The sequence below is a fragment of the Euwallacea similis genome, chromosome 5 (assembly GCF_039881205.1).
Source record: "Euwallacea similis isolate ESF13 chromosome 5, ESF131.1, whole genome shotgun sequence".
Classification (NCBI taxonomy): Eukaryota; Metazoa; Arthropoda; class Insecta; order Coleoptera; family Curculionidae; genus Euwallacea; species Euwallacea similis.
Genome location: NC_089613.1, coordinates 257,026 through 283,661, shown reverse-complemented (window position 1 = coordinate 283,661; position 26,636 = coordinate 257,026). Strand labels below are relative to the sequence as shown.

The 26,636-nt window shown below is 39.8% G+C and overlaps 1 protein-coding gene across 1 annotated transcript; it reads left to right on the top strand.

The window, feature by feature from the left end:
* The first annotated feature begins 24,018 nt into the window (after positions 1 to 24,018).
* On the top strand, positions 24,019 to 26,028 carry LOC136409064 (uncharacterized protein PF3D7_1120000-like). The gene has a single exon (XM_066390348.1). It carries the CDS (start codon positions 24,019 to 24,021, stop codon positions 26,026 to 26,028), a length of 2,010 nt encoding a protein of 669 aa, XP_066246445.1.
* The last annotated feature ends 608 nt before the right edge of the window (positions 26,029 to 26,636 follow it).

The window sequence follows — 26,636 nt, the reverse complement described above, 5'->3', positions numbered from 1 at the left end:
CGACAGACATGTGGCTTCTTCTGTTGAGCAGGGGGTATACCATTGCCCCCTTGGCCTTTGCAGCAGTTTCCCTTATGTGGGGGCCCCAGGTCAGTCCTTTATCCAGTATTACTCCCAGATATTGGACTGAGTCCTGCCACGGCACTTTGAAGCCGTCTATCTTTAAAGGATCTGGTACCTCATCGTGTAGTTTCCCCAATAGTATGGCCTGGCACTTTGTTAGATTGACTTGGATCCGTCAAGTAACCAACCATTTTTGCAAGTCGTTCAATGCATGCTGCTGATTCTTTTGTACTACTATTTTCTTCCGATGTTTGGAGAGAATGGCCGTATCGTCAGCATAGAGTGCTAGTGCAGTCTTAGCCGTTCTAGGAATATCACTAGTATACACAATATACAGGTGTGGTGACAAGATAGCTCCTTAGAGCACACCTGCTTCCAATGTTTTGGGAGCAGAGAAGACGTCACCTACACGACCGACGACCGTGCGATCTTAGAGGTAGCTGTCGTTAAGTTGGCCGATAGCTGTTGATATACCTAAACACCTCATTTTATACAGGGTGTCCCGAAATTAAGGCACCATACTTAAACAGCGTAAATTACGTCCAAAAATAACACCAAAACTTTATATAAACATATATTGAAAAACGCTTTTTTAACGATCTATGGCTCTTTAAAGACATAACTCTGATGATGGTTATTTTGACATATTTCCAAAACGGTGCAAGATAACTTTATGAAATTTGGTATGATTTTATACCTTTTAAACTTTAATTGACTGATGTGGCTGAATGGAAAATATTTCGTCAGAGGCGTGCCACACGGGGGACGTCGGAGTTAAAAAATGCTACATTTTTTTATATGCCCGTTTTTTTAGCTGTTGTTGCAAAATTAGGAAACCACATATGTGTCCAGAAAAAAAAGTACTCTTGGTTCATATTGATAGAACGCTCCATTTTCGAATAAAATTAATTTGAACATTACATTGCATGACAAATACAAATGATTTACTTTTTGTGAAAACTTAATAGTAGGCCATGGAAGATGAAACAAAATGTTGACTGTCAATTTAATGTTTACATTTATTCTGTCGTGGAGTTTCTCTGTGTTATTATTAAGTTTTTAGTAGAAAATGGAGAAATTTTCACGTAGGGAGCAAGTGTCAGTGTCACTTGTCGGTGCAGGTTCACGGAATGAAAGACCTCTCGAGTAGAACACCACATTGTGATAGTCTGCGATTAGGGGCTGTCCACTTATGAACGCTTGTTAACGTGATATCGACTCTCTTTTTTTTTAGTTTCATTCGTTCCACTACACGATAGTCGCCTAGAAATGTAAATTGATAATCTTAAGATAATATATTTTAATTGAAAAGAATCTGTTTTAATTGCCACATCTAGGTTATGATTCATTTCAAATATTAGGTGTACAACTTTGCTTCCGCCGTTTTTTTTCCGAATTTCGCGATTTTATTGTAAAAAACTAATTATACCTTTAGGATCCAAAGTATTGTCCATCGCTGGCCACTACTTTCTCCCATCTTTCGGGCAGCATACGAATCCCGTGTTGAAAAAATTGGACATCTTTTGAAGCGATCCACGATTCTATCCAATTTCTTACTTCTTCATAAGACCGGAAGTGTTGGTCAGCTAGCCCATGTGCCATGGATCGAAACAAGTGATAATCAGAAGGAGCTAGGTCAGGAGAATATGGCGGGTGGGGTAGGACTTCCCATTTCAATGTTTCCAAGTATTTCTTGACCACTTGCGCAACATGGGGTCGAGCATTATCGTGCTGCAAAATCACTTTATCATGTCTCTCGTTGTATTGCAGCCGTTTCTTTTTCAATGCTCGGCTCAAACGCATTAATTGGGTTCGATAAAGAGCACCTGTGATTGTTTCAGTTGGTTGTAACAGCTCATAATATATTACGCCGAGTTGATCCCACCAAATACAGAGCATGATTTTGGAACCATGAATAGACGGTTTGGCCGTCGACGTGGAAGCATGGCCGGGATATCCCCAAGTCTTTTTGCGTTTGGGATTATCGTAATGAACCCATTTCTCGTCCCCAGTCACAATACGATGCAGAAATCCCTTCCGTCTTTGCCTTGCAAGCAACTGTTCACAAGCGAACAGACGCCTGTCAATATCTCTTGGTTTCAACTCGTACGGCACCCAATATCCTTGCTTCTGAATCATTCCCATGTCTTTGAGGCGTTTTGAGATTGTTTGTTGAGTCACTCCCAATGATTGTGCCAATTCTTGTTGACTTTGACACGAGTCTTCGTCAAGTAATGCTTCCAAGTTCGCATCTTGGAAAACCTTCTTTCTTCCACCGCTATGTTGGTCTTCGACGTGAAAATCACCGTTCTTGAAGCGCTGAAACCACTCACGACATGTCCTTTCACTAATAGTGGCTTCCCCATAAGTATCTGAGAGCATTCGATGAGCCTCAGCAGCAGATTTCTTCATATTGAAGCAGAAAAGTAAAACCTCCCGCAAATGACGAGAATTTGGCTCGTACACTGACATTTTCAATTGCGAATAACTTTATGATGAAGACACAAATAGACTAATATTTTTATGAGGTTATGTTAACAGGTGCCCAAGGCTCCTGCATGCCCACATGGGGTTATTTATTTCGATCATTACTTACCGCTACATACATCTATTCAAAAACGGCGGAAGCAAAGTTGTACACCTTATTGAAAGTCCAATTGCAAAATGCGAAAAAGGAACTAGACAACGAGTTATTGAAGAAGAAACTTGAAAATGAGTTATTGAAGGTCCAATACAAACATGAAAATGAACGCCTTCAAATTAAATTCGTAAGTTAATATGATATTGATTGTTGTTGGTTATTTAATGGAAATTTTCATTGTTATTTTTAGGAGAGAGGCAAACTGGGAGGTGTTAAAAACACATAAAAAAATCATATAAGAGAATTTATTAAGTTGTTTGTAGCAAAATATGTAGAAAAACAGTCATGTACAACATGGAATAACAAATGGACCAAATTCTGGGAAACTAAAAAACAATCTTTAGATTAATGGTATTTTGATTAAAAGAATTTTATGGTTACTTATTGGGAATTATATAAAGATCTAAACAAGAATTCTCATCCAATTTTTGTTCTAACTGATTGTTTGGAAATCCTTCTGAACATGTTTTCGAAGAGTGAATTTAGACTGTTGGGATTTTTATGGGAGAATTATGAATTACCACTAAATAATTTTAAAATTGTATATGGTTATAAGCCAGCAGAGAGTGTAGATCTATTTAAGAAATACGAAGTTTCCAATGAATCTCTTTGAATATTTGATTTTTTTTTTTGAATAAAATTTATGACAAAAAAACTTATTTTTATAGTGTGTTATTTATTTTAATCAGTTTTTAAACTATGAGAAAGTTTTTAGTTGTTCCAAAATACCGAGATTGACACAATGAATCAACTGCGTAACCGCGTTGGTCTACCGGTTCCCGTCAAGTCTTTTCCCAGCATTCGTTGGGTATAGTCGAAAATTTTTTTTCCAAATTCCAAAGCCAGTACCAAAGTTTGAGAATACGGTGTGCCAATTTCTCGTTTCTTATCTCTCCGTATAAAACTTACTTCGTGAGTGCGTTTACACCAGCGCTCTGTAGGGAACTCCGTCAAGGGGCCCCCTAGCCCCCCATCCAATAGAGTGCATGGACAGTGAAGCCTCAGACAACGAAAGCTGCGTTTTGAACACTGAGGAACACCACTCGGATGGATCATACGAATCGATCCTTGCAATAGCGACGAGCGATCCAACGACGGATGTGTTTTCCGGACTGACGAGCAAGGCCAAAATCAAACGCCATAGGAAGCTCTGCTCCCTGCTAGAATTCAACAATACTTGTCTGAGGTGCAGGGACCTCTTGAACAAGGTAAGAAAGGCCCTTGACGACAACAGGTCCCTAAAGCTCCGCACGGTAGTGAATCATATCCGTGCGAAACACCCAAAAAAGAGGAAACCAAGCAGCGTCCTCGAGAGCAAGAACAAAAAAACTCTAGTGGCAGCGAACATCCCCAGCCACCCCTCTCGGAATCCAGACCCCTTCAGCGACATGGAGAGCCCAAGGGCGCGGATCTCCGAGAGCACAAGCTCTGCACCGCTCCAGATAAAGGATCAAAGTGACACGGTTTCCCAAACAAGTGCCAACCTAGATGGATTCAAAACTCTAATGAAAACCATCAAATGGGAAAACGTAATCCGCAATCCCACGAAAATCCAAACGACCAATCGCTATAAACCTCTGGCAGAGAAGGAGGTAGTAGAGGACGAACGCACAGAAGAGCTTGAGGACACCTCGGTCCCCTCGACCAGAGAGCAAATCCATAACAAAGCGTCTGGCACTATCCGGAAAAAGAAGGGCACCGACAAACCCCCGCCATTAGTGGTCCCGGGTAAACTCACCTACCACAAAGATTTGACCACCAACATTAAACATTAAACTCATAGTAAAAAAGAAATTCACCCTGAAATATGTCAAGAACTCTGTTATAGTCTACGTGGAAGACATCACCGACTGGACAAATCTAAAATGGAATTTCGAGTTGGGAAACTTGGAATTTCACACTTACGCTACGTCCCAAGAAAAAACGCACGCCTTTGTCCTCAGAGGATTGCAGGGTGACATCCCCCCTGAAGAAGTTAAAAATGAGCTGATTGAAGAAAACGGCATCCCAGTCAAAGAAGTCCACCTAATGAAAACCATGTTCCGCCCCCTGTATTTGATAGTAATGGATAGCACCTATACGCTTAAAATGCTCCAGCATCAGGTTAGGATAGTTTCCAACGTCTGCATTAACTGGGAAAACAGAAGAAACCAACGCTACATCACCCAGTGTCGGAGATGGCAGACATGGGGACACGTAGCCAGAAACTGCCACAGGAAATTCCGATGCTCCAAGTGTGCCCAAAAGCACGAAATCACGGAATGCAGAGAAGACGCCACCATCAAATGTGCAAACTGTGGGGATTCGCACAGGTCTTTCGACAAAACTTGCCCTGTTTACCAATTCAGGATCAAGGCATTGTCGAAGACGAAATCTACCAAGCCCACCTACAAGGAAGCTCCATTGCCCGCAAATCCAGCCTGGAACAGACGTCTGCCATCCGAACAACGCCCGATCGGCACACAGGCCAAAGGAATAGAACTTTCACGAAAGCAGCCAATCATCCCAATACCATCCAGTCCCCTTAGCGAAAAGGACTACGAAGTAAACTTCCCCAGCACGCTCGGCCGCAAAAACAATAAACAAACATCAAAGCCACCAGAGGTGCAAAATGTGAGTATGCAGGAAAAGTTTATCACATTAAAAGATAAATTTGCGGAACTAAATGCCCTGATAAACATGGATGAAATGTTGTTAGCCTTGGACCATTATATCTCAATTTTAAAAAATTGCAAAACGTCCGAACAAAAATTCATCGCCAGCCGGCAATTTTTCACCATCGACATTCAAAGTTCTGGAATCTGAGTCTAATGGTATTTAATATCATTGAATAGAATTGCAACGGACTGAAAGCTAAATTAGGCGAACTGATCCATTACCTAAACGTAAAAAAAGTCGACGTTGCCGTGATCTTGGAGACAAGACTGCGGGACGTCGATAAAATTCGTTTAAAAAGTTTCTCTATAGAACGAAGCGACAGACAAAACGCAAGGGGCGGGGGTGTTGCAATTGCCATAACCAACCGCATAAACTACAAGCGACTTCCTCAATCCCTCACAAGCATTGAGCACGTATGCATTCGGCTGGAAAATGGCGCGATTCTGTCCGGGGTATACGCCCTCCTACCCGAAACTTCACAGCTGCCGACCTCAATGTCTTCTTCCCTCCAAACCGAAGGGTGTTGGTGCTGGGAGACTTCAATGCACGTCACCGATTGTGGAATAACAATCGCCTGAATAGCCGGGGCACTGTACTTGCGGATTTCATTTCCGACTCCGCGGACTTGCATCTATTGTATCCAAGCGCGCCCACCCATTTCCCGCCTAACGAAATGTCACCCACCACAATAGATCTGGGAATCAGCAGAGGCCTGAACGATCTGTCAGACCTCACCATCGACAATGCCCTCAACTCGGATCATCTTCCGGTTCACGTTTCTTGGAACGAGCTCAGGACGCGTTCCGGCGATACAAAATATTCCTATAGGGATTTCGATTGAAATCTTTATAGAATTAATATGTCCAAAAATTGTACGATCTCCAAGCAAATAGAGACTCCCGAAGCCCTGGACCGAGAAATAAGGAACCTAATGAAGATGATCCAGATCCAACAAAGAGCGTTGGCCAAAAAAGTACCGGACAGGCCTCCGCCAGATAACTTACCCCCCCAGATCACTGATCTAATTAAACTAAAAAACAATGTCCAAAAAAGGTGGCAGACTTTTAGGTGGGAAGTAAATCGCGTGCGATTCAATGCCCTTATGGTTACTATCAAACAAAAAATAAGCATCCACAGAAACGAGTGCTGGTCGAGGACTCTGCATGGCTTAAATCTTCGAGACACCTCCTTATGGAAAATGGCTCAAAACCTCCGCAGGAATTACGAGAAACTGCCCATCATCCAGCACAACGGAGAGGAATTCGTTTCAGATGCGGGGAAGGCCGAGATATTTTCCTGAGCACGATCCACGCAGGAACCCCGAACACCGACAGAGAATAAGTTGTGATTGACGAGGTCGTCCGCAAGTTCACCGAAAGAACTTACCCCATCCCCCCGCACATCTACCAATCCATCCTATGCACCCCCTCCGAAATCCGCAAATGTCTGCGCCGGTTCCCGAACAACAAGGCACCGGGACCGGACGGCATAACCTATCCCCTCCTCAAAAATTTGCCCAAAAAAGTCATCGTCCAAATCACTTATATAGTAAATTCCATCCTTAGACTGCAGTACTTCCCAGGAGACTGGAAGAAGGCCGTAATAATCCTCATTCCTAAACCCGGCAAGGACCTCTCCCTACTCTCGTCGTATCATCCCATATCGCTCTTGAACACCTTGACAAAGTTGACTGAAAAGTTGATTTTGGCAAGGCTGAGCGGGATAGTGACCGATAGAAACATCCTCCCTCCCGAACAATTTGGCTTTAGTCCAGACCACAACCTTACTTGCAGCAAAGGTTGTTAACGACATCTTTACCGCCTATAACCGCCAAATGAACACGGCGATGCTCTTTCTAGGCATGGAAAGGGCATTCGACACCGTCTGGCACTCAGGCCTCATGTACAAACTCGCCGTAATGCTCAATCTTTCCCTCCATTTCATTTCCCTAATTTTTTCCTACCTAACAGAACGTTCGTTCAAAGTTAAAATCGAACAATCCCTCTCACATTCCCACCCGCTAATATCGGCACAGTAATGTCCCCTCTGCTATACTCCTTGTATATTTCGGACGTCCCCAAATTCCCCAACACCAAACTGGCCCTTTATGCGGACGACACCGTCATCTACAACCACAGTTTCTACGTCCAAGGGGCGAAACAACGACTGGCACATCATCTCAGCCTCCTTCTACCATACTTCCGGAAATGGAAGCTGAAAGTCAATCCAGCCAAGACCGAATTGGTGATTTTCACGAAGAAAATTACCAATCACAGAATCATAAATCCTCTGATGATGGGTGCGGTGCCGATCAAGCAACGTAGGACCGCGAGGTACCTCGGAATCATCCTCGACGAACGACTATCTTTCGGGGACCACATCACGTATGTCATCCAGAAAACCTTTGCGGGCCAACAGAAGCTGTACCCGCTCATCAGTCCGAAATCGGTAATGAGCCCGGCAAATAAGCTTCTAATATACAAAGCACTCATCAGATCAACAATGCTTTACGGTGCACCTATTTGGTGCATAATATCTGACTCGCAAAGGAAGAGACTGCAGGTATTCCAAAACCGAATATTGAGAGGAGTTCTCTCAGCCGGCAGATACACCCGCATACGTGACCTCCATGAGATGGCCGGGATCGAGTATGTTTCCGAATACATCGACCGAACGTCCAACATATTTTACAAATATCAAATTTCCGGTTCTGCCCTGACTAGGGATCTCACCCGTCTGCGATTCGATCCAGAAAATCGCGTCAAACATTGACCGGCCTACAAACGTCTTCCAATCTTCTTCGAGCCGTGGAGGTCTCCTTGACCAGCAAATCCACTATCCCACGAATTCCCAGATTGCTGCGTAGTGGCTGCAGGACGGAGTGGATAAAACCCCCCCGGCCCCTGACAACGCGGACACTACGCCGGATGGCCTACTTCACAAGTTTTGGTGGAAACTTTGCAAGTCTGTTCCAAAGATTTCGGATCCAAAATTTTGAACGCTACGAAATACCTGAAGCCGCCCTTTGAACTGGTTTTTTCACCTATTTTTCCAGTATAATATCTAATCCAGCAACATTAAGTCATGAATCAAACCACTCATTTCAAAAAGTCGTTTTACATACACGTACGTAATAGTTCCGCAAATGTTCACATAAGAGCCAAGAGCCCAGGTGGTGAGCTGTTTGGCTTGCTCCCGTTAATGCACCCTCTGATGGCAATTGAACATGACATCGTCCACCGTGTCTTAGGCACGGACTATGATGCACCACCATGCATGTCCGACATGTAGGGTGCAATCACTCGTACTTTTCGTATATACCCTGTATATACCTAGCTTTTAAGGTGTAATGTAATAATCCCTAATATGTAAATAAAGTTATTTTGAGTTGAGTTGAGGTTCCTGTCAGATCACTGAAGTCAAGCGACGTCGGGCGTGGTTAGTACTTGGATGGGTGACCGCCTGGGAACACCACGTGCAGTTGTGTTACTACCCCCCACTGAAGTAATGCCGAGAGACAGTTCCGGTGGGGATCCAGGGTGAAGAGAGGAAAAAGGTGGTTTTAGTGGGGTAGTCGGCAATTGCCTGAAACACTGTGAAGTCCCCACACTATCAGGACGACGAGATCAACAAACATAACAACAACGATCTGGTGTATGTAAATGCATTTCCTCAACCTCTATAAAAAAAAAGATTGGGACAATGAATATTGAAAGTACTAAAATCAAATGGAGCAGCTTTTATTAACATATTTAAAAATTCATCATATTCATATGAAATCACTTTGTTATCCTTTTTAAAAAGTACAATATGCCATTTTTATATCGAAAAACAGCATTTACATCAGATGAAACACCAGAAAATAGTTAATTAATACTTTCATGTTCTTTTGGTGTCATAGTACATTCGTTCAATTCAATATAATGATAATGATCATAAAATATAAAAGTGCGGCTTGTGTACGAATAAAAAATTGTTTGAATTTTTTTTTAATTGCTAGGTACTTCTAACTCATAAATGTTTCCAGAATTCTTTATTTGAAAACTAGGAAACCCAAGAAAGTAATATTTATTTTCATCTATAATTACAACTTTTCCAGAAGGTCTTTGACAGATGTGAGAGATTTGTTTTATGATCGGTAAATATATAGATATTAATTTTGGATCTCTGTATGGTTTGTCATTTGTATTCATTATCCAAACCTATTTTTTGTGACATTTGAAGTTAATAATAAATTATCTGAATGACTTATTGAACATAAATGAGTCTTGTTAGGGGAGATTCTTGGTTAAAATTAGACGCACGCCTGTCTTACTCATCAACTTTATTCAGCTTTCTGCGGGAAACGAATGTTCCACCATACCAAAAATTCATCAGAGTCACCTCCGAGTGCATCTGTTTGTTTTCAAGAGAATTAATACACACCATTCTACATTCTTCCCACGCTTGCAACCCTCAATCACTCTCTTAACACCTATGTTAAGCGAACTGATAAGTGAATCATTTTCTGCATTTTATGTTCGATCCAAAATGATAAACAAACCCTCTATCTTTTACGACAAATGATTTATTCTAACTTAATATAGGGGTGGATCAATCTCAAAAACAATAAAGGGTGTATGTATACACTTAACTAATTATAACAATAAGTTATAACAGTCTGGTAAATTCGGTTCTAAAGATCTCTCATGAGACTTGGTTGAATTCGCCTTCGGCTTATGAGGCTGCGCTGAATTTGTATGTTCCATAATAACTTGTTTATTTGTCGACACTTTAACAGTTGTTGTTAGTATTAATTCATATTTTAATCGTTCGGGTCTTTTATATAAATATTGAACGGTTTATGCATCATCTTGAGTTAATTTATCAATATCACCTTTATAATAAGCGTATATGTATAATATAATTATTATTTACATAATGTTCCATACCTAATACCTAATCTCATGTAATAATACTGGATAAAAATTAGTTTGTCCATCAGGTGTATTGCTTGGTTCACCAAAATACCAATTTTTCGATTCATCAAAATGAATTTCTCGACATTCATCATTATTTGGTAAGAAACCATGTGCTAAAATGTTACCTTTCCATCAAAACTACTAGAATATACTCCTTTTTGACACCGTGTATTATGATTATGTTGAAACAGAGCATTAGAAAATGAAATAAGTATACATGTTATTTTAAATTCGACCCTCACCATTGGGATTTCGGAAACTAGAGAAGATACGAAGTAGTTTAAATGGGGGCAATTGTGTAATCTACCGCTTGATCGAATACCATTTTCAAAATTTTAATTTTCTGAGTACTTCCGAAGATATCCGAGAAAAACTAAAAATTGGAGATTCCGTTTATATTTTTTTTAGTGTTATTTGACAAAGAAAATTAAATCGGTAAGCACATTTTCATTGCCACTTTTTCTCAGCTACACGATGCCATATTCAGATTTGCCACCTGACGTTTTGTTTTTCGGCTATCATTATCAAATCTATTTTTTCTTATGGGCGCCATATTGGATTTTTCGCTAGAAAAATAGTGCGTTTCATTCTGATTTCACTGATATACAACTTCTTATAATTTACTTTTTTTAAAGCAGAAATATTTAAATAAAAAGAAATATTACATAGTTGACCTTAACTCTATCGGAAGGCTTTCTTTTGTTCGCGTTACATGACAGAACTCCTCAAACGAGATTAGAGCGCGTATGCAGGTTTCCAATGAAAATGAGTTTTACAAATAAAGAGAAACGATATATTTTAAGACTTTATTACCAATTTGATAGGAACGTACGAAAACAGCTCAAATGTATTTTGAACTATATCCGGAAAGACAACAGCCTCATAGAACATTACTTAAAACTTTGGATCAACATTTAGCTGAGTTTGGTGCTTTTGAAAAACCTAGGATGAAGTATAAAAGCAAAATGGAAGATGATACTAGAAATAACCTACTGGCAGAGACAAAACTAAATTATTATTAAATATTACAAGTGCTCAAATTGACGACCTTCCTCTTGAACACATAAACGAGCAGGTCTATTTAAATTAGCGACAGCCCTAATAATATCTCTTCTTCTGATTGCCCTAAATTGCGTAATGATGTTTTCCCTAAGTTCTTCTATTGTGTTATAACCTCGATTCCCGTATACTCTATTTTTCAAAGAGCCCTACAAAAAGTATCTCAAACTACACTCACTTTCACATGAAATGCACCACCCAGTAATAATAATAATTAAGTCTTGTAATTTTGGCAAAATAATGCTTCATAATAGAGTATCAAATGATCAGACTTTCAGTAAAAAAGAAAGAATGCTAGTGGTTTTTTTGTCATCGACCTATTAGATTTTTTATTCAATTGTAAATAAATAAAATAATATTTACATGGAAATATCAGTTTATTTTGTTGTTGAACTGTGAACAAGACATCTCAAAATGCCCCCAGTGAGACAGCGTCGAAATTTTTCCCACGTTTCGGATTTTGATAGAAGGCGAATTATCGGCATGAAGGAGGGTGGACTTTCTTTTCATGAGATTGCCCGAAGAATGAATCGGAACCACACCACGATTGCGAGAATATGGTCTTCGTGGTTTGAAGAAAGGGTTCAGCGACATCGTCCAGCTGGACGTCCTCCCCGTAGCAGCAACGCACGTGAAGATCGACTTCTTAGACAGACGGCCATTGGTGATCGATTTCAAACAACAATGTCTGTTGCAGTAGATTGGATGGGAGCTCTAAATCGTCGGGTGTCGATGGCAACAGTTTACAGAAGAATTTCGTCTTTTGGTCTGCATTCGTACCGCCAAAATCTACGACTGCTACTAACCGCCCAACACCAAGCTTCCAGATTGGCCTGGTGTCAAGAACGAATTGATTGGAATCATGAGTGGAACAATATCGTCTTCAGTGACGAGTCGCGATTTTGTTTATGGATTAATGATGGTCGTAGAAGAGTAAGACGATACCGAGGTGAAAGAAGAAATTGCAATTTTGTGAAAGGCGCCACACAGCTTTAACACCTAGTATTATGGTCTGGGGTGCGATATGTGTTGGCCGAAGATCTTCTCTTGTGTTCGTTCCAACCATCCTAAACGCACGTCGCTACATTGACAATGTTCTGAGGCCAGTATTAGTACCTTTCATGCAAACTTTATCAAATGGCATTTTCCAACAGAATAATGCAAGACCACATAGTGCGAACATTACTCGAAGATACCTGGAAAAGGCACAATTGGAAATACTGCCTTGGCCTGCACGGTCACCGGACCTATCGCCCATCGAACATCTTTGGGATATGATGAGTCGTCGTCTTCGAAATTTACCGAGGCCTCCAAATAATGTGGATAACCTACGACATCATCTTGAGGTAGCATGGAATGAAATACCTCAGGAAGATATAGATTATTTGTTGCAAAGCATACCGCGAAGAGTACGTGCTTGCATTGCCGTACGAGGCGATGTCACTCATTATTAATTTTTTCATTATCAAATGTTGTATCTTTTAACTGAAAGTCTGATCATTTGATACTCTATTATGAAGCATTATTTTGCCAAAATTACAAGACTTAATTATTATTATTACTGGGTGGTGCATTTCATGTGAAAGTGAGTGTATAAAGTCGAGCGACCTTGCCGGTCATCTTACCGGCCCCGAATTTCCTATTACAAATAATTGGTGACGCGCTCTTCGTTTTTTATATATTTGAATACGTTGCGACACTTTTTAAAAATTGAAATTTTTACAGGAGATAGAATTTGGGCCATATTATAACATACATTAAATTTGTAATTGTCACTCAAAAACCAAAATGAAAAAATAGCATTTAAAAGTTTTTTTTAAGTTTTTGAAAATATTGCGACCCTCTAAAAATTATAAAAATATACATAAATATTCTTCAAAGTATCAGTTATAAACTGGTTTTTGAATAATTTTTGTATCTCTTTTAGTTCCTAAGATATTTGAGTTTAAAGTAATAAAGATACTTAAGCGATCTTTTTCACATATTTCAAGGTCATTTTGAAAAATCGACCCAAAGTCAAGGTAAATGTTGTTTTTATAACCAAACACATCTATTTTACACAAAAAAATTGAAATCCCTTTTATAGACCGATTCACCATGCTTATCCTGCTGTACCCTTTATACCATATTTTCGGACAGAGGGAGTATCAATTTGTTGGCCTGTATAATTAACATTCCAGCCTCTTTCTCACAGGTGCCAAAACCTTCACCATTTTTCTCTTACCTACGTTAAAAGAATTCGTAAACATCTCTGTATCTTTTTCTCACGTCTATGTTAGGAGGAATTTATAGCCAAATCCTGTATTATTTTCAGCTAATATTAGTGAATTATCTTAACATAAATAAAGAATGCTCACATACATACATAGTATATGCCTACATACATATACATACATACAGTGCTTTCATTTCAAAACGAACCATCCTAAACAACTCTTGAATTATCTATTGTTTTAAAATTTTAAAAAAATATGTCAATTAAGATGTCGAGGGGGAAACTTTTTGAACTTATGTCCAATTCCCTATCTTCATCCCCTTGAGCAGGGGATGACTCACCCCTAAAATTTTAAATGGAATGGGGGCTCGAGTGATACCTCATTTTAAAGGGCATGTAAAGACCTTTTCATCTACGAAGTTTCAGCTTATTCCGTTTAGCCATTCCAAAATGGCAGCCACTTGAATTTTACGATTTTTATAACGAAAAAATTATTTTATCTAATTTTCAAAATGCGACCCGTTATTTTCGAGACAATATCCCTAAAGAAATGTCTTGCATTCTTTTGATATCAAAGCAACAAACACTAGTTTTTAGGACTACTTAGTACTATTTTAACGTTATTGTTAGAATATTAATTTATCAGATAGTTTGAAATTATTATTTAAAATAGTGTACATTTTGGCTGAAAGAACGGAGATAATCTTCCTTTACGGAGCCGAAAATCGATGCGCTCGTAGAATCACTAGAGTTTTTAATGAGCAGCATTTAGATAAAAACGTCGGTCATAAGTATGTTATCGTATTGGTGCACAAGTTTGAACAAACTGGATCTGTATGCAACAATAAAACTACACAAGCAAGGGTGATGAATGAAGCTTGCCAGATTGAGGTACTTAGTCAGTTCGCTGTAGATCCATGTCCTTCCATTCCCAAAGTAGGTAATTTGACCAATATTTCGACAGGTTCCGTGCCCAAAATTTTGAAAATGAACAAGTTTTTCCCCTTCAAAATGAAAATTCTGCACGAATTCTACAAAGACGACAGAAGAATAGAATTTTGCAAATTAATGTGCCAACGGATTGACGAAAACCCTAACTTAATCAAAAACATTTGTTTTAGTGACGAAGCAACTTTTTTCTTGAATGGGTTTGTTCACAAACACAATTACAGATATTGGGATAATGAAAATCCACACTTATTTCGGGAAGGATATACTCAATTCCCACAAAAACTAAACGTTTGGGCGGGTATTCTGGGAAACGAAATAATTGGGCCATTTTTTCTAGATCAAAATTCAACTGGTCAATTGTATTGGAACCTGTTGGAAAATGAAATTAACCCTCGCATTTTGCAATCTTTGCAAGATCAAATGGATCAAAATGGAGTTTTGGAATGCAATGAAGAAAATTTACATTTTCAGCAGGATGGAGCTCCCCCTCATTATACTTTAGCAGTGAGAGAATGAACTATTTCCTAGAAAATGGATCGGTCGTCGAGGAGCAATAGATTGGCCAGCAAGATCTCCAGATCTTACTCCCCTCGACTTTTTCCTTCGGGGTTACTTAAAATCTAAAGTGTATAAAACTCCAATTGAAAGTATTCAAGAACTGAAAAACAGAATAACACTGGAATGCAGAGGTATTACCACACAACTTTAATTAATGTTCGCAAAGAATTTTAAAATAGACTTTATTATTGTCTCGAAAATAACGGGTCGCATTTTGAACATTAGATAAAATAATTTTTTCATTGTATAAATCGCAAAATTCAAGTGGCTGCCATTTTGGAATTACTAAACGGAATGAACTGAAATTTCGTAGATGAAAAGGTCTTTACATGCCCTTTTAAATAAGGTATCACTCGAACCCCCGTTCCATTTAAGATTTTAGGGGTGAGTTACCCCCTGCTCAAAGGGATGAAGACAGGGGATTGGACATAAGCTCAAAAAGTTTCCCCCTCGACATCTTAATTGACGTGTTTTTTGAAATTTTAAAATAATAGATAATTCAAGAGTTCTTTAGGGTGGTTCATTTTGAAATGTATGTACAGGATCATTGGTTATATTGGTTCCTTTGTAATAGGGACTAGCAGGTACTTTTCCCACGGTTCTGAAGGACTCACCAGAACTGGGAAAGTCAAGGCAATAGGGACAAAGAACTGGCAGTTAATAGATTGACGAGCAGAAGAGCGGTCGTGAGGTAGTGAATTCGCTAGTCTGGCTTTTCATTCTTTGACTTTTAAAGAGATACCTTTCCTTCAAAATTGAAAACGCATCAAACGCTATTCCGACATCAGAAGTGGGATCCAACCGCGAACAAGGTGATAGTGCTCAGTGGCGCGCTTTGTTCGAAGTCCAAAACAAAAACATGATAGAGTTGATAAAGGCGGTGCGAGCCCCGCAGCCCAGTGTTTCTAATGTGCCGATCGTTTCATTGCCAAAGTTTAATCCAGACAACCCTGATTGTGACGCTGATGCCTGGTCTACCACTGTTGAAATGTGCTTTTCGGGGAACCCACTGAAGGGAGGTCAACTAATTTTAGCACTAAGCAACGCCTTGGAAGGAAATGCCTCTCAGTGGTTGTCACAGATATGTTTTTCCGATATTACGTGGGTGGAGTTCAAAGAGCTGTTTATAGAGCGGTTTCGAGGTTCTGAAACTCCTGCCGCCACCCTTATCAACCTACTAAACAGTCGCCCAAGAGACAACGAATGCCTTTCTGTATACAGTAGCCGATTGATCACATCATTAATGTCAAAATGGAAAACCATGAACGCAAAAGAAATCGCTGTATCACTGGTTCTAGTCCATGTGGCACAACTCGACAGTCGGCTACAACGCTTGTCTTTCACCACAAAAGTGACCACCAGACGAGAGTTACACCAGGAACTCCAAGCCTACGCTTTTAAACGAAAAAATCTCTCCGAACCAACCAGATTCGAAAATAAAAGAGCCAAGTATTCTGGTATAAAGTGTCATTCTTGTGGAAAACTTGGACATAAAATGGCAGAGTGCAGGACAAAGAAAGACAAGTCAAAATTACCCTCAAACAACAAGGGATTAACCGATGGTGCCTCAACAACAAAGGGAAGAGCAACCTGTTTTAAGTGTGGAGACGTAGGCCATATTTCGACAGTATGTCCCAAAAATGTATCCAGCGAAAAGCGTGTCAATGTATGCAGTGTGGTAGAGCCAATGGGCAAGCTGGTACAATCTGGTGAGTCGTATCCATTTTGTTTTGATTCAGATGCCGAATGTTCTCTGATAAAAGAGACCGTAGCTTCAAAATTTTTGGGCGAAAGGCATAATAACTTGGTAGTCTTAAAAGGCATAGGTAATGCTAATATTAACAGTACCTTGCAGATATTAACTCAGGTACAAATAGATTATTTCTTTTTAGAAATTCTATTTCACGTTATTCCAGATGATTGTTTAAAAAATGATGTAATGATAAGTCGGGACCTTATTGGCCAAGGTTTTAATGTTAGCATTACGCAGAACAGTTTAACTATCTCTAAAAGTAAAATTACAAATACTTTAGAGATTAAAGAACTAAACATTTGTAATATCGATACTGAATTGATAGGCGAAGAAAAAGATCGATTATTAAGTGTCCTAACAAAATTTTCGGAATACTTTATAAACGGTCTACTACTGGTCAGCTTGAAATACGTCTTAGTGATCCTAATAAAACTGTACAGAGACGTCCTTATCGACTTAGCCCTGACGAGAGGGAAATTGCGAGGAACCAAATTAATGAACTACAAAAATATGGTATTGTCCGTCCTAGTTCGTCACCTTTTGCGAGCCCCATGCTGCTTGTTAAAAAGAAAAACGGTTCTGATCGCCTTTGTGTAGACTATCGTGAACTCAATGCTAACACCGTAGCTGATAAATATCCTCTGCCTTTGATTTCCGACCAAATTGCTCGACTTCAGGATGCAAAATATTTTACTTGTTTAGATATGGCGAGTGGTTTTCATCAAATACCTATTCATCCCAATTCAATAGAACGTACAGCGTTTGTGACGCCTGATGGTCAATACGAGTTCTTAGTGATGCCGTTTGGGTTAAAAAATGCTCCCTCTGTGTTCCAACGGGCAGTTATGAAAGCGTTAGGTGATCTCGCATACTCATATGTCATCGTGTATATGGATGACATACTGATTGTTGCCTCCACTATTAATGAGTCGATTGAGAGATTACAAAAAGTGCTTGAAACCCTTACAAGGGCGGGATTTTCGTTTAATGTGGAGAAATGCTCTTTTCTCAAAACCAAAATTGAATATCTTGGGTACGAAGTTGAAGCAGGCAAAATTAGTCCTAACCCCCGTAAAATTCAGGCATTGGTTAAACTACCTCCTCCTCAGACTGTTACTCAGGTTAGACAATTTATTGGACTTGCATCTTATTTCAGACAGTTTATCCATAAGTTTTCACTGATTATGAAACCGTTATATTCTTTAACTTGCAAAAACAACAGTTTCACATGGGAACCGAGACACGAAGAACTACGACGGCAAATCATCTCAATTTTGACGGATAAACCTGTCTTAACTATTTTCAATCATAACTACCCCATAGAGTTACATACGGACGCTAGTTCTGATGGGTATGGTGCCATTTTATTGCAAAAAATTCAAGGTAAAAGAAAAGTAGTCGAGTACTATAGTGTAATGTACCCTTAGGCTACGCCTATGAATTTTCATTACTTTGGTGGTATGTCCAGGATGGCCATATGTTGGGAACCCATTATTTTCCAATAAGGGTTACCCTTCATAAAAACTTTCACTTCTTTTCCTCGTCAAGACAAAAGTCTAAAATATCCACATTTTGCTAAAATCTCACTATAGCTACAACACCCCCGTAAATCATCTTTTCTTACCATTATCTTGACGTTACGGGTTAAGGATTTAGAAAGTTACCATCTGTGGATTGTCTTGTTAATTGCCTAAAACCGGAGTACGCCTATGGGTACTGACCCCCAGATTTGGTACTTAAGATACCCCGAAGCTTGTAAAAGGACCATAACTATTTTGACCATTACGATTATAATAATATAACTCGACGCTCCCGGAATTTTGTCACTTCCCTCATTAACTCTTGGCTCTCTCTATTGAAATGTCAGTTTAATCCCAAGATCTTTAGTTTTATAAACGATTAAGGGTTGTGTGTGTCATAACGAGTGGAATAAAAATCTATCAAAGTGTTCCCGAGTTTTGTTTCGCGAGTTCCATTACACAACTCCCTAAAAAATGGTGTTGAGAAAATAATTAATGAAATCATTAAACCAAGTATCCTTGTGTGTGACGCTGCTTCAAGCATTAAAAATGCTTTCAAACATGTATTTGGCAAAGAAACCGAAATACAGATGTTCTAGGGTCACGTGAAGAAAAATTGTCAAAAGAAAGCAGATAAACTTATAAGACCAAAAGAAAATGCAATCAAAATTCTTGAAGATATTGATCTTCTGCAACTGAGAAAAAACGATAAGGTTTTCGATAAAGCGTCCTGTTTGTTTATTTCTAAGTGGAAAAGAATATGTCCAGAATTTGTGGAATACTTTCGAAGTGAATGGCTTTTGGAAGTTTGCTCGCTCCGCCCTCGGAAATTTCTGGTCCGATTCGGACGATAGACCACTCAAAATTTTCCTCTCGACTAGCTCTATCCAACGGTGGGATCAATCCTAGGACAATTTTGATGATTTTCTGAGAAAAAAATTCAGATATGTCACATATACCGGGTAATTATTAAAAGTTTGCTCGCTCCGCGCTCGGAAATTTCTGGTCCGATTCGGATGATAGACCACTCAAAATGTTCCTCACGACTAGCTCTATCCAACGGTGGGATCAGTCCTAGGACAATTTTGATGATTTTCTGAGAAAAAGATTCAGTTATGTCACATATACCGGGAAATTATTAAAAGTTTGCCCGTTCCGCGCTCGGAAATTTCTGGTCCGATTCGGACGATAGACCACTCAAAATGTTCCTCTCGACTAGCTCTATCCAACGGTGGGATCAGTCCTAGGACAATTTTGATGATTTTCTGAGAAAAAAATTCAGATATGTCACATATACCGGGTAATTATTAAAAGTTTGCTCGCTTCGCGCTCGGAAATTTCTTGTCCGATTCGGACGATAGACCACTCAAAATGTTCCTCACGACTAGCTCTATCCAAAGGTGGGATCAATCCTAGGACAATTTTGATGATTTTCTGAGAAAAAAATTCAGATATGTCACATATACCGGGTAATTATTAAAAGTATGTTCGCTCCGCGCTCGGAAATTTCTGGTCCGATTCGGACGATAGACCACTCAAAATTTTCCTCTCGACTAGCTCTATCCAACGGTGGGATCAATCCTAGGACAATTTTGATGATTTTCTGAGAAAAAAATTCAGATATGTCACATATACCGGGTAATTATTAAAAGTATGTTCGCTCCGCGCTCGGAAATTTCTGGTCCGATTCGGACGATAGACCACTCAAAATTTTCCTCTCGACTAGCTCTATCCAACGGTGGGATCAGTCCTAGGACAATTTTGATGATTTTCTGAGAAAAAGATTCAGTTATGTCACATATACCGGGTAATTATTAAAAGTATGTTCGCTCCGCGCTCGGAAATTTCTGGTCCGATTCGGACGATAGACCACTCAAAATTTTCCTCTCGACTAGCTCTATCGAACGGTGGGATCAATCCTAGGACAATTTTGATGATTTTCTGAGAAAAAAATTCAGATATGTCACATATACCGGGTAATTATTAAAAGTATGTTCGCTCCGCGCTCGGAAATTTCTGGTCCGATTCGGACGATAGACCACTCAAAATTTTCCTCTCGACTAGCTCTATCCAACGGTGGGATCAGTCCTAGGACAATTTTGATGGTTTTCTGAGAAAAAAATTCAGATATGTCACATATACCGGGTAATTATTAAAAGTTTGTTCGCTCCGCGCTCGGAAATTTCTGGTCCGATTCGGACGATAGACCACTCAAAATTTTCCTCTCGACTAGCTCTATCCAACGGTGGGATCAGTCCTAGGACAATTTTGATGATTTTCTGAGAAAAAAATCCAGATATGTCACATATACCGGGTAATTATTAAAAGTTTGCCCGTTCCGCGCTCGGAAATTTCTGGTCCGATTCGGACGATAGACCACTCAAAATGTTTTTCTCGACTAGCTCTATCCAACGGTGGGATCAGTCCTAGGACAATTTTGATGATTTTCTGAGAAAAAAATCCAGATATGTCACATATACCGGGTAATTATTAAAAGTTTGCTCGCTCCGCGCTCGGAAATGTCCAGTCCGTTTCCGACGATAGAACACTCAAAATATTCCTCTCGACTAGCTCTATCCAACGGTAGGATCAGTCCTAGGACAATTTTGATGATTTTCTGAGAAAAAGATTCAGTTATGTCACATATACCGGGAAATTATTAAAAGTTTGCCCGTTCCGCGCTCGGAAATGTCCAGTCCGATTCGGACGATAGACCACTCAAAATATTCCTCACGACTAGCTCTATCCAACGGAGGGATCAGTCCTAGGACAATTTTGATGATCTTCAGAGAAAAAAATCCAGGTGAGTCAGATATACCGGGTAATTATTAAAAGTTTGCCCGTTCCGCGCTCGGAAATGTCCAGTCCGATTCGGACGATAAAACACTCAAAATATTCCTCACGACTAGCTCTATCGAACGGTGGGATCAGTCCTAGTACAATTTTGATGATTTTCTGAGAAAAAAATCCAGGTGAGTCAGATATACCGGGTAAATATTAAAAGTTTGCTCGCTCCCCGCTTGGAAATTTCTGGTCCGATTCGGACAATAGACCACTCAAAATGTTCCTCTCAACTAGCTCTATCCAACGGTGGGATCAGTCCTAGGACAATTTTTATGATTTTCTGAGAAAAAAATCCAGGTGAGTCAGATATACTGGGTAATTATTAAAAGTTTGCTCGCTCCGCGCTTGGAAATTTCTGGTCCGATTCGGACGATAGACCACTCAAAATGTTCCTCTCGACTAGCTCTATCCAACGGTGGGATCAGTCCTAGGACAATTTTGATGATTTTCTGAGAAAAAAATCCAGGTGAGTCAGATATACCGGGTAATTATTAAAAGTTTGCCCGTTCCGCGCTCGGAAATTTCTGGTCCGATTCGGACGATAGAACACTCAAAATGTTCCTCTCGACTAGCTCTATCCAACGGTGGGATCAATCCTAGGACAATTTTGATGACTTTCTGAGAAAAAAATTCAGATATGTCACATATACCGAGTAATTATTAAAAGTTTGCTCTCTCCGCGCTCGGAAATTTCTGGTCCGATTCGGACGATAGAACACTCAAAATATTCCTCACGACTAGCTCTATCCAACGGTGGGATCAGTCCTAGGACAATTTTGATGATTTTCTGAGAAAAAAATCCAGGTGAGTCAGATATACCGGGTAATTATTAAAAGTTTGCCCGTTCCGCGCTCGGAAATTTCTGGTCCGATTCGGACGATAGAACACTCAAAATGTTCCTCTCGACTAGCTCTATCCAACGGTGGGATCAATCCTAGGACAATTTTGATGACTTTCTGAGAAAAAAATTCAGATATGTCACATATACCGAGTAATTATTAAAAGTTTGCTCTCTCCGCGCTCGGAAATTTCTGGTCCGATTCGGACGATAGACTACTCAAAATGTTCCTCTCGACTAGCTCTATCCAACGGTAGGATCAGTCCTAGGACAATTTTGATGCTCTTCAGAGAAAAAAATCCAGGTGAGTCAGATATACCGGGTAATTGTTAAAAGTTTGCCCGTTCCGCGCTCGGAAATTTCTGGTCCGATTCGGACGATAGACCACTCAAAATATTCCTCTCGACTAGCTCTATCTAACGGTGGGATCAGTCCTAGGACAATTTTGATGCTCTTCAGAGAAAAAAATCCAGGTGAGTCAGATATACCGGGTAATTATTAAAAGTTTGCCCGTTCCGTGCTCGGAAATTTCTGGTCCGATTCGGACGATAGACCACTCAAAATATTCCTCTCGACTAGCTCTATCGAACGGTGGGATCAGTCCTAGGACAATTTTGATGCTCTTCAGAGAAAAAAATCCAGGTGAGTCAGATATACCGGGTAATTATTAAAAGTTTGCCCGTTCCGCGCTCGGAAATTTCTGGTCCGATTCGGACGATAGACCACTCAAAATATTCCTCTCGACTAGCTCTATCTAACGGTGGTATCAGTCCTAGGACAATTTTGATGCTCTTCAGAGAAAAAAATCCAGGTGAGTCAGATATTCCGGGTAATTATTAAAAGTTTGCTCGCTCCGCGCTTGGAAATTTCCAGTCCGATTCGGACGATAGACCACTCAAAATGTTCCTCTCGACTAGCTCTATCCAACGGTGGGATCAGTCCTAGGACAATTTTGATGATTTTCTGAGAAAAAAATCCAGGTGAGTCAGATATACTGGGTAATTATTAAAAGTTTGCTCGCTCCGCGCTTGGAAATTTCTGGTCCGATTCGGACGATAGACCACTCAAAATGTTCCTCTCGACTAGCTCTATCCAACGGTGGGATCAGTCCTAGGACAATTTTGATGATTTTCTGAGAAAAAAATCCAGGTGAGTCAGATATACCGGGTAATTATTAAAAGTTTGCCCGTTCCGCGCTCGGAAATTTCTGGTCCGATTCGGACGATAGAACACTCAAAATGTTCCTCTCGACTAGCTCTATCCAACGGTGGGATCAATCCTAGGACAATTTTGATGACTTTCTGAGAAAAAAATTCAGATATGTCACATATACCGAGTAATTATTAAAAGTTTGCTCTCTCCGCGCTCGGAAATTTCTGGTCCGATTCGGACGATAGAACACTCAAAATATTCCTCACGACTAGCTCTATCCAACGGTGGGATCAGTCCTAGGACAATTTTGATGATTTTCTGAGAAAAAAATCCAGGTGAGTCACATATACCGAGTAATTATTAAAAGTTTGCTCCCTCCGCGCTCGGAAATTTCTGGTCCGATTCGGACGATAGACCACTCAAAATGTTCCTCTCGACTAGCTCTATCTAACGGTGGGATCAGTCCTAGGACAATTTTGATGCTCTTCAGAGAAAAAAATCCAGGTGAGTCAGATATACCGGGTAATTATTAAAAGTTTGCTCGCTCCGCGCTTGGAAATTTCCAGTCCGATTCGGACGATGGACCACTCAAAATGTTCCTCTCGACTAGCTCTATCCAACGGTGGGATCAGTCCTAGGACAATTTTGATGTTTTTCTGAGAAAAAAATCCAGGTGAGTCAGATATCCGGGGGGAGTTGCTGGTCTCCTACCTGGCGCGTCCCCAGGTGGCGGATAGGGGAATGCCCCAATAATTTGAGGTACCGGGGGATACCCGGCGTGGACCAAAACCAGCAAAGAAGAAACATGGAAGAGGGAAGAAAAGACCTGCAGTTACAGCTACAGGGGCAGTCGGAAGCCCCAGTGCCCACTGGAGAGATGCTGCCGTTTCAGGGCACCTCCGGTCGAAGAGCTACTGAAACAAACAGACACCTCGTGGTGGAATGCCAGGCCAGGGATGATCTGCAAGCTACTGGGAAAGAGGAAAAAAGGAAGGGAGGAAGTTGGACACAAACGGGGATAAGTGTAGTAAGTATAACCAAGGGTGTGGTAAGAAGGTCTGGGACAACAGAAATTGATAGGATAAAAGACACGTTTGGAAGGCAAAGATCTATGAGCATACAAGAAAATAAGAAGAGGAAAATTATAGACTTAGACACAAGTACAGACACACATGAAAAAAATGAAAATGAGTTAACAGCATATAAGAAAAAGGAAAATATAGACGCATTTATCTTGACTGAGGCACTGGAAGCAACAAAAAAACTAGTAAATGAATTAGAAAGGTACATAGAGCAAAACACGAAGAGAGAAATAAAGGTAATAACATCTAAACTAAAGGCACAAATGATGGCAATAAATAGCAGAAATGTACAACAATGGATAGAAGAAAACAAGTATGACAAATGTGAAAAAATGGTGTTTGATGCAGACACAATGACGGAAAGTCCAAACGTAACAAGCGTGGTAACACAAACAATAATGGAAGAAGAACTTCATGAAATAGAAGAGACTAACAGGTACGAAGATTATATGGAGGTGGTGGATAGAAAATGGCCAGAGGAAATATACAAAAACACAGAGGTTAGGAATGGAGATCCAACGGAGACAGAACATGGAATGGTAAAAGTAGTGATGGTAAGAGAAAATGATAAAGATTGGACAACGGAAGTTTTAAAACAATATAAGGTAAAATATCCAGAACTAAAAAGAATAGAGGAAGAAGTGAGTGTTATCAAACAAATATACGAAATAAAGGGCAAAAGAGAACAGATAGTAAATAAAATAATTAAGATAAAATATAAAAATACAGGGGAAGACTTGTTCAGTAAATTAAGTCAAGTGAAGGAAAACAGTGAAGAGGGGGAATGTCTGATACTGCACGAAATACCTAGTATGGACCCGGAAGACCTAAGGAAAATGATGGAAATGATAATATATAAGACAAAAATAACAGCAAAAATATATATAAGGGGACAGACACCAAAAATAAACAGAAATAAAGAAAAAAGAAAAGAGAGACGGACATACGCATTAGTAGTAGAAAGCAAAGGAAAAAATTACCAGGAAACTATGGAGGAAGTGAGAGAAAAATTGAAAAGTAGTGAAAACAAGGCAATTATAGGAATAAGGAAAACCAAAGAAGGGAAAGTATTGATAACAATGGATAAAGATGAAGCGGAAATAAAAAAAGTGAAAGAAGCCATGGAAGAAATAGAAGAAGGGAAAATAAGGATAATAGGAAATAAAAACACTACGCACACAATATATATAAAGGGGCTGGACATATTTACTAATCAGGAGGATGTGAGAAAAGCAATAGAAAGGGAAGTCGGAGAGATCCAAGAGGAAGACATTAAGATGAGCGCATTGAGACCTATGACAAACGGCACGCGGGCGATAACAGTTCATACAACAGAAATTATGGCACAAAAATTACAAGAAATGAGAAGTATCAGAGTAGGAATGGTAAGAGCAGGTATATATAGGAAAATTGAAATAAAAAAGTGCAACAGATGTTGGAAGTATGGGCATATAGAGCAGGAATGTGTAGGAAGGGATAACAGGGATTGTTGTTATAAATGTGGAGAAAGTGGACACCAGGCGAGGGATTGTGAAAATGAGGAATATTGCTTGTTGTGTAGTAGGGAAGGTCACAGAGCGGGTACTGGCAGGTGCTGGGTATTTCAAAAGGCACTGCAGGATGCAAGAATGGAAATAAAAAATAAACGAGAAAGCGGGGAGAACATAGGAAAAGAAGAGAAAGGAAAAAAAGAAGAAAAAGAAGGGGGAGAAATAAGAAATAAAAATGTATAACATATTGCAAATAAATGTCAATTGCAGTAAACCGGCACAAGATCTGGCAGAGGTTACTGCAATAGAAAATAAAGTGGATATATTACTATTATCAGAACCACACATTAGGACAATAAGCAATAGCAAGGAATGGTACGTGGGGAAACATAACAAAACGGCAATAAAAATCATGAATGAGGAGTTGGAAGTAGAGGAGAATGGGGAGGGAAATGGATATGTATGGGTTAAACTGCAGGGGGGATATGTGGTTAGCTGTTATTGGACGCCTAACTGTAGAATAGAGGAGTATGAAAAATTTTTGACAGAATTACAGATGGAGATTGGAAGATGGAAGGGGGTTAAAATAGTGGGTGGAGATTTTAATGCGAAGAACAAAATATGGGGATCAAAACAAAATGACAAGAGAGGGAGACTGTTGATGGAATGGGCAGAGGCAATGGACCTTACTCCATTAAATAAGGGAGGGACACCAACTTGGCAAAGAGCAGGAATGGAATCAATAATTGATGTGACTTTTGGAAGTGATAGCGTTGTGACAGACATGGATTGGAGAGTCCTAGAGGAAGAATCCCTTAGTGATCACAGATATATACTAACAGCGAATAAAA

Bases quoted from the DNA above. Each gene is read 5' to 3' on its own strand.
- LOC136409064 (XM_066390348.1), top strand. From the start codon at position 24,019: ATGGAAGAGGGAAGAAAAGACCTGCAGTTACAGCTACAGGGGCAGTCG.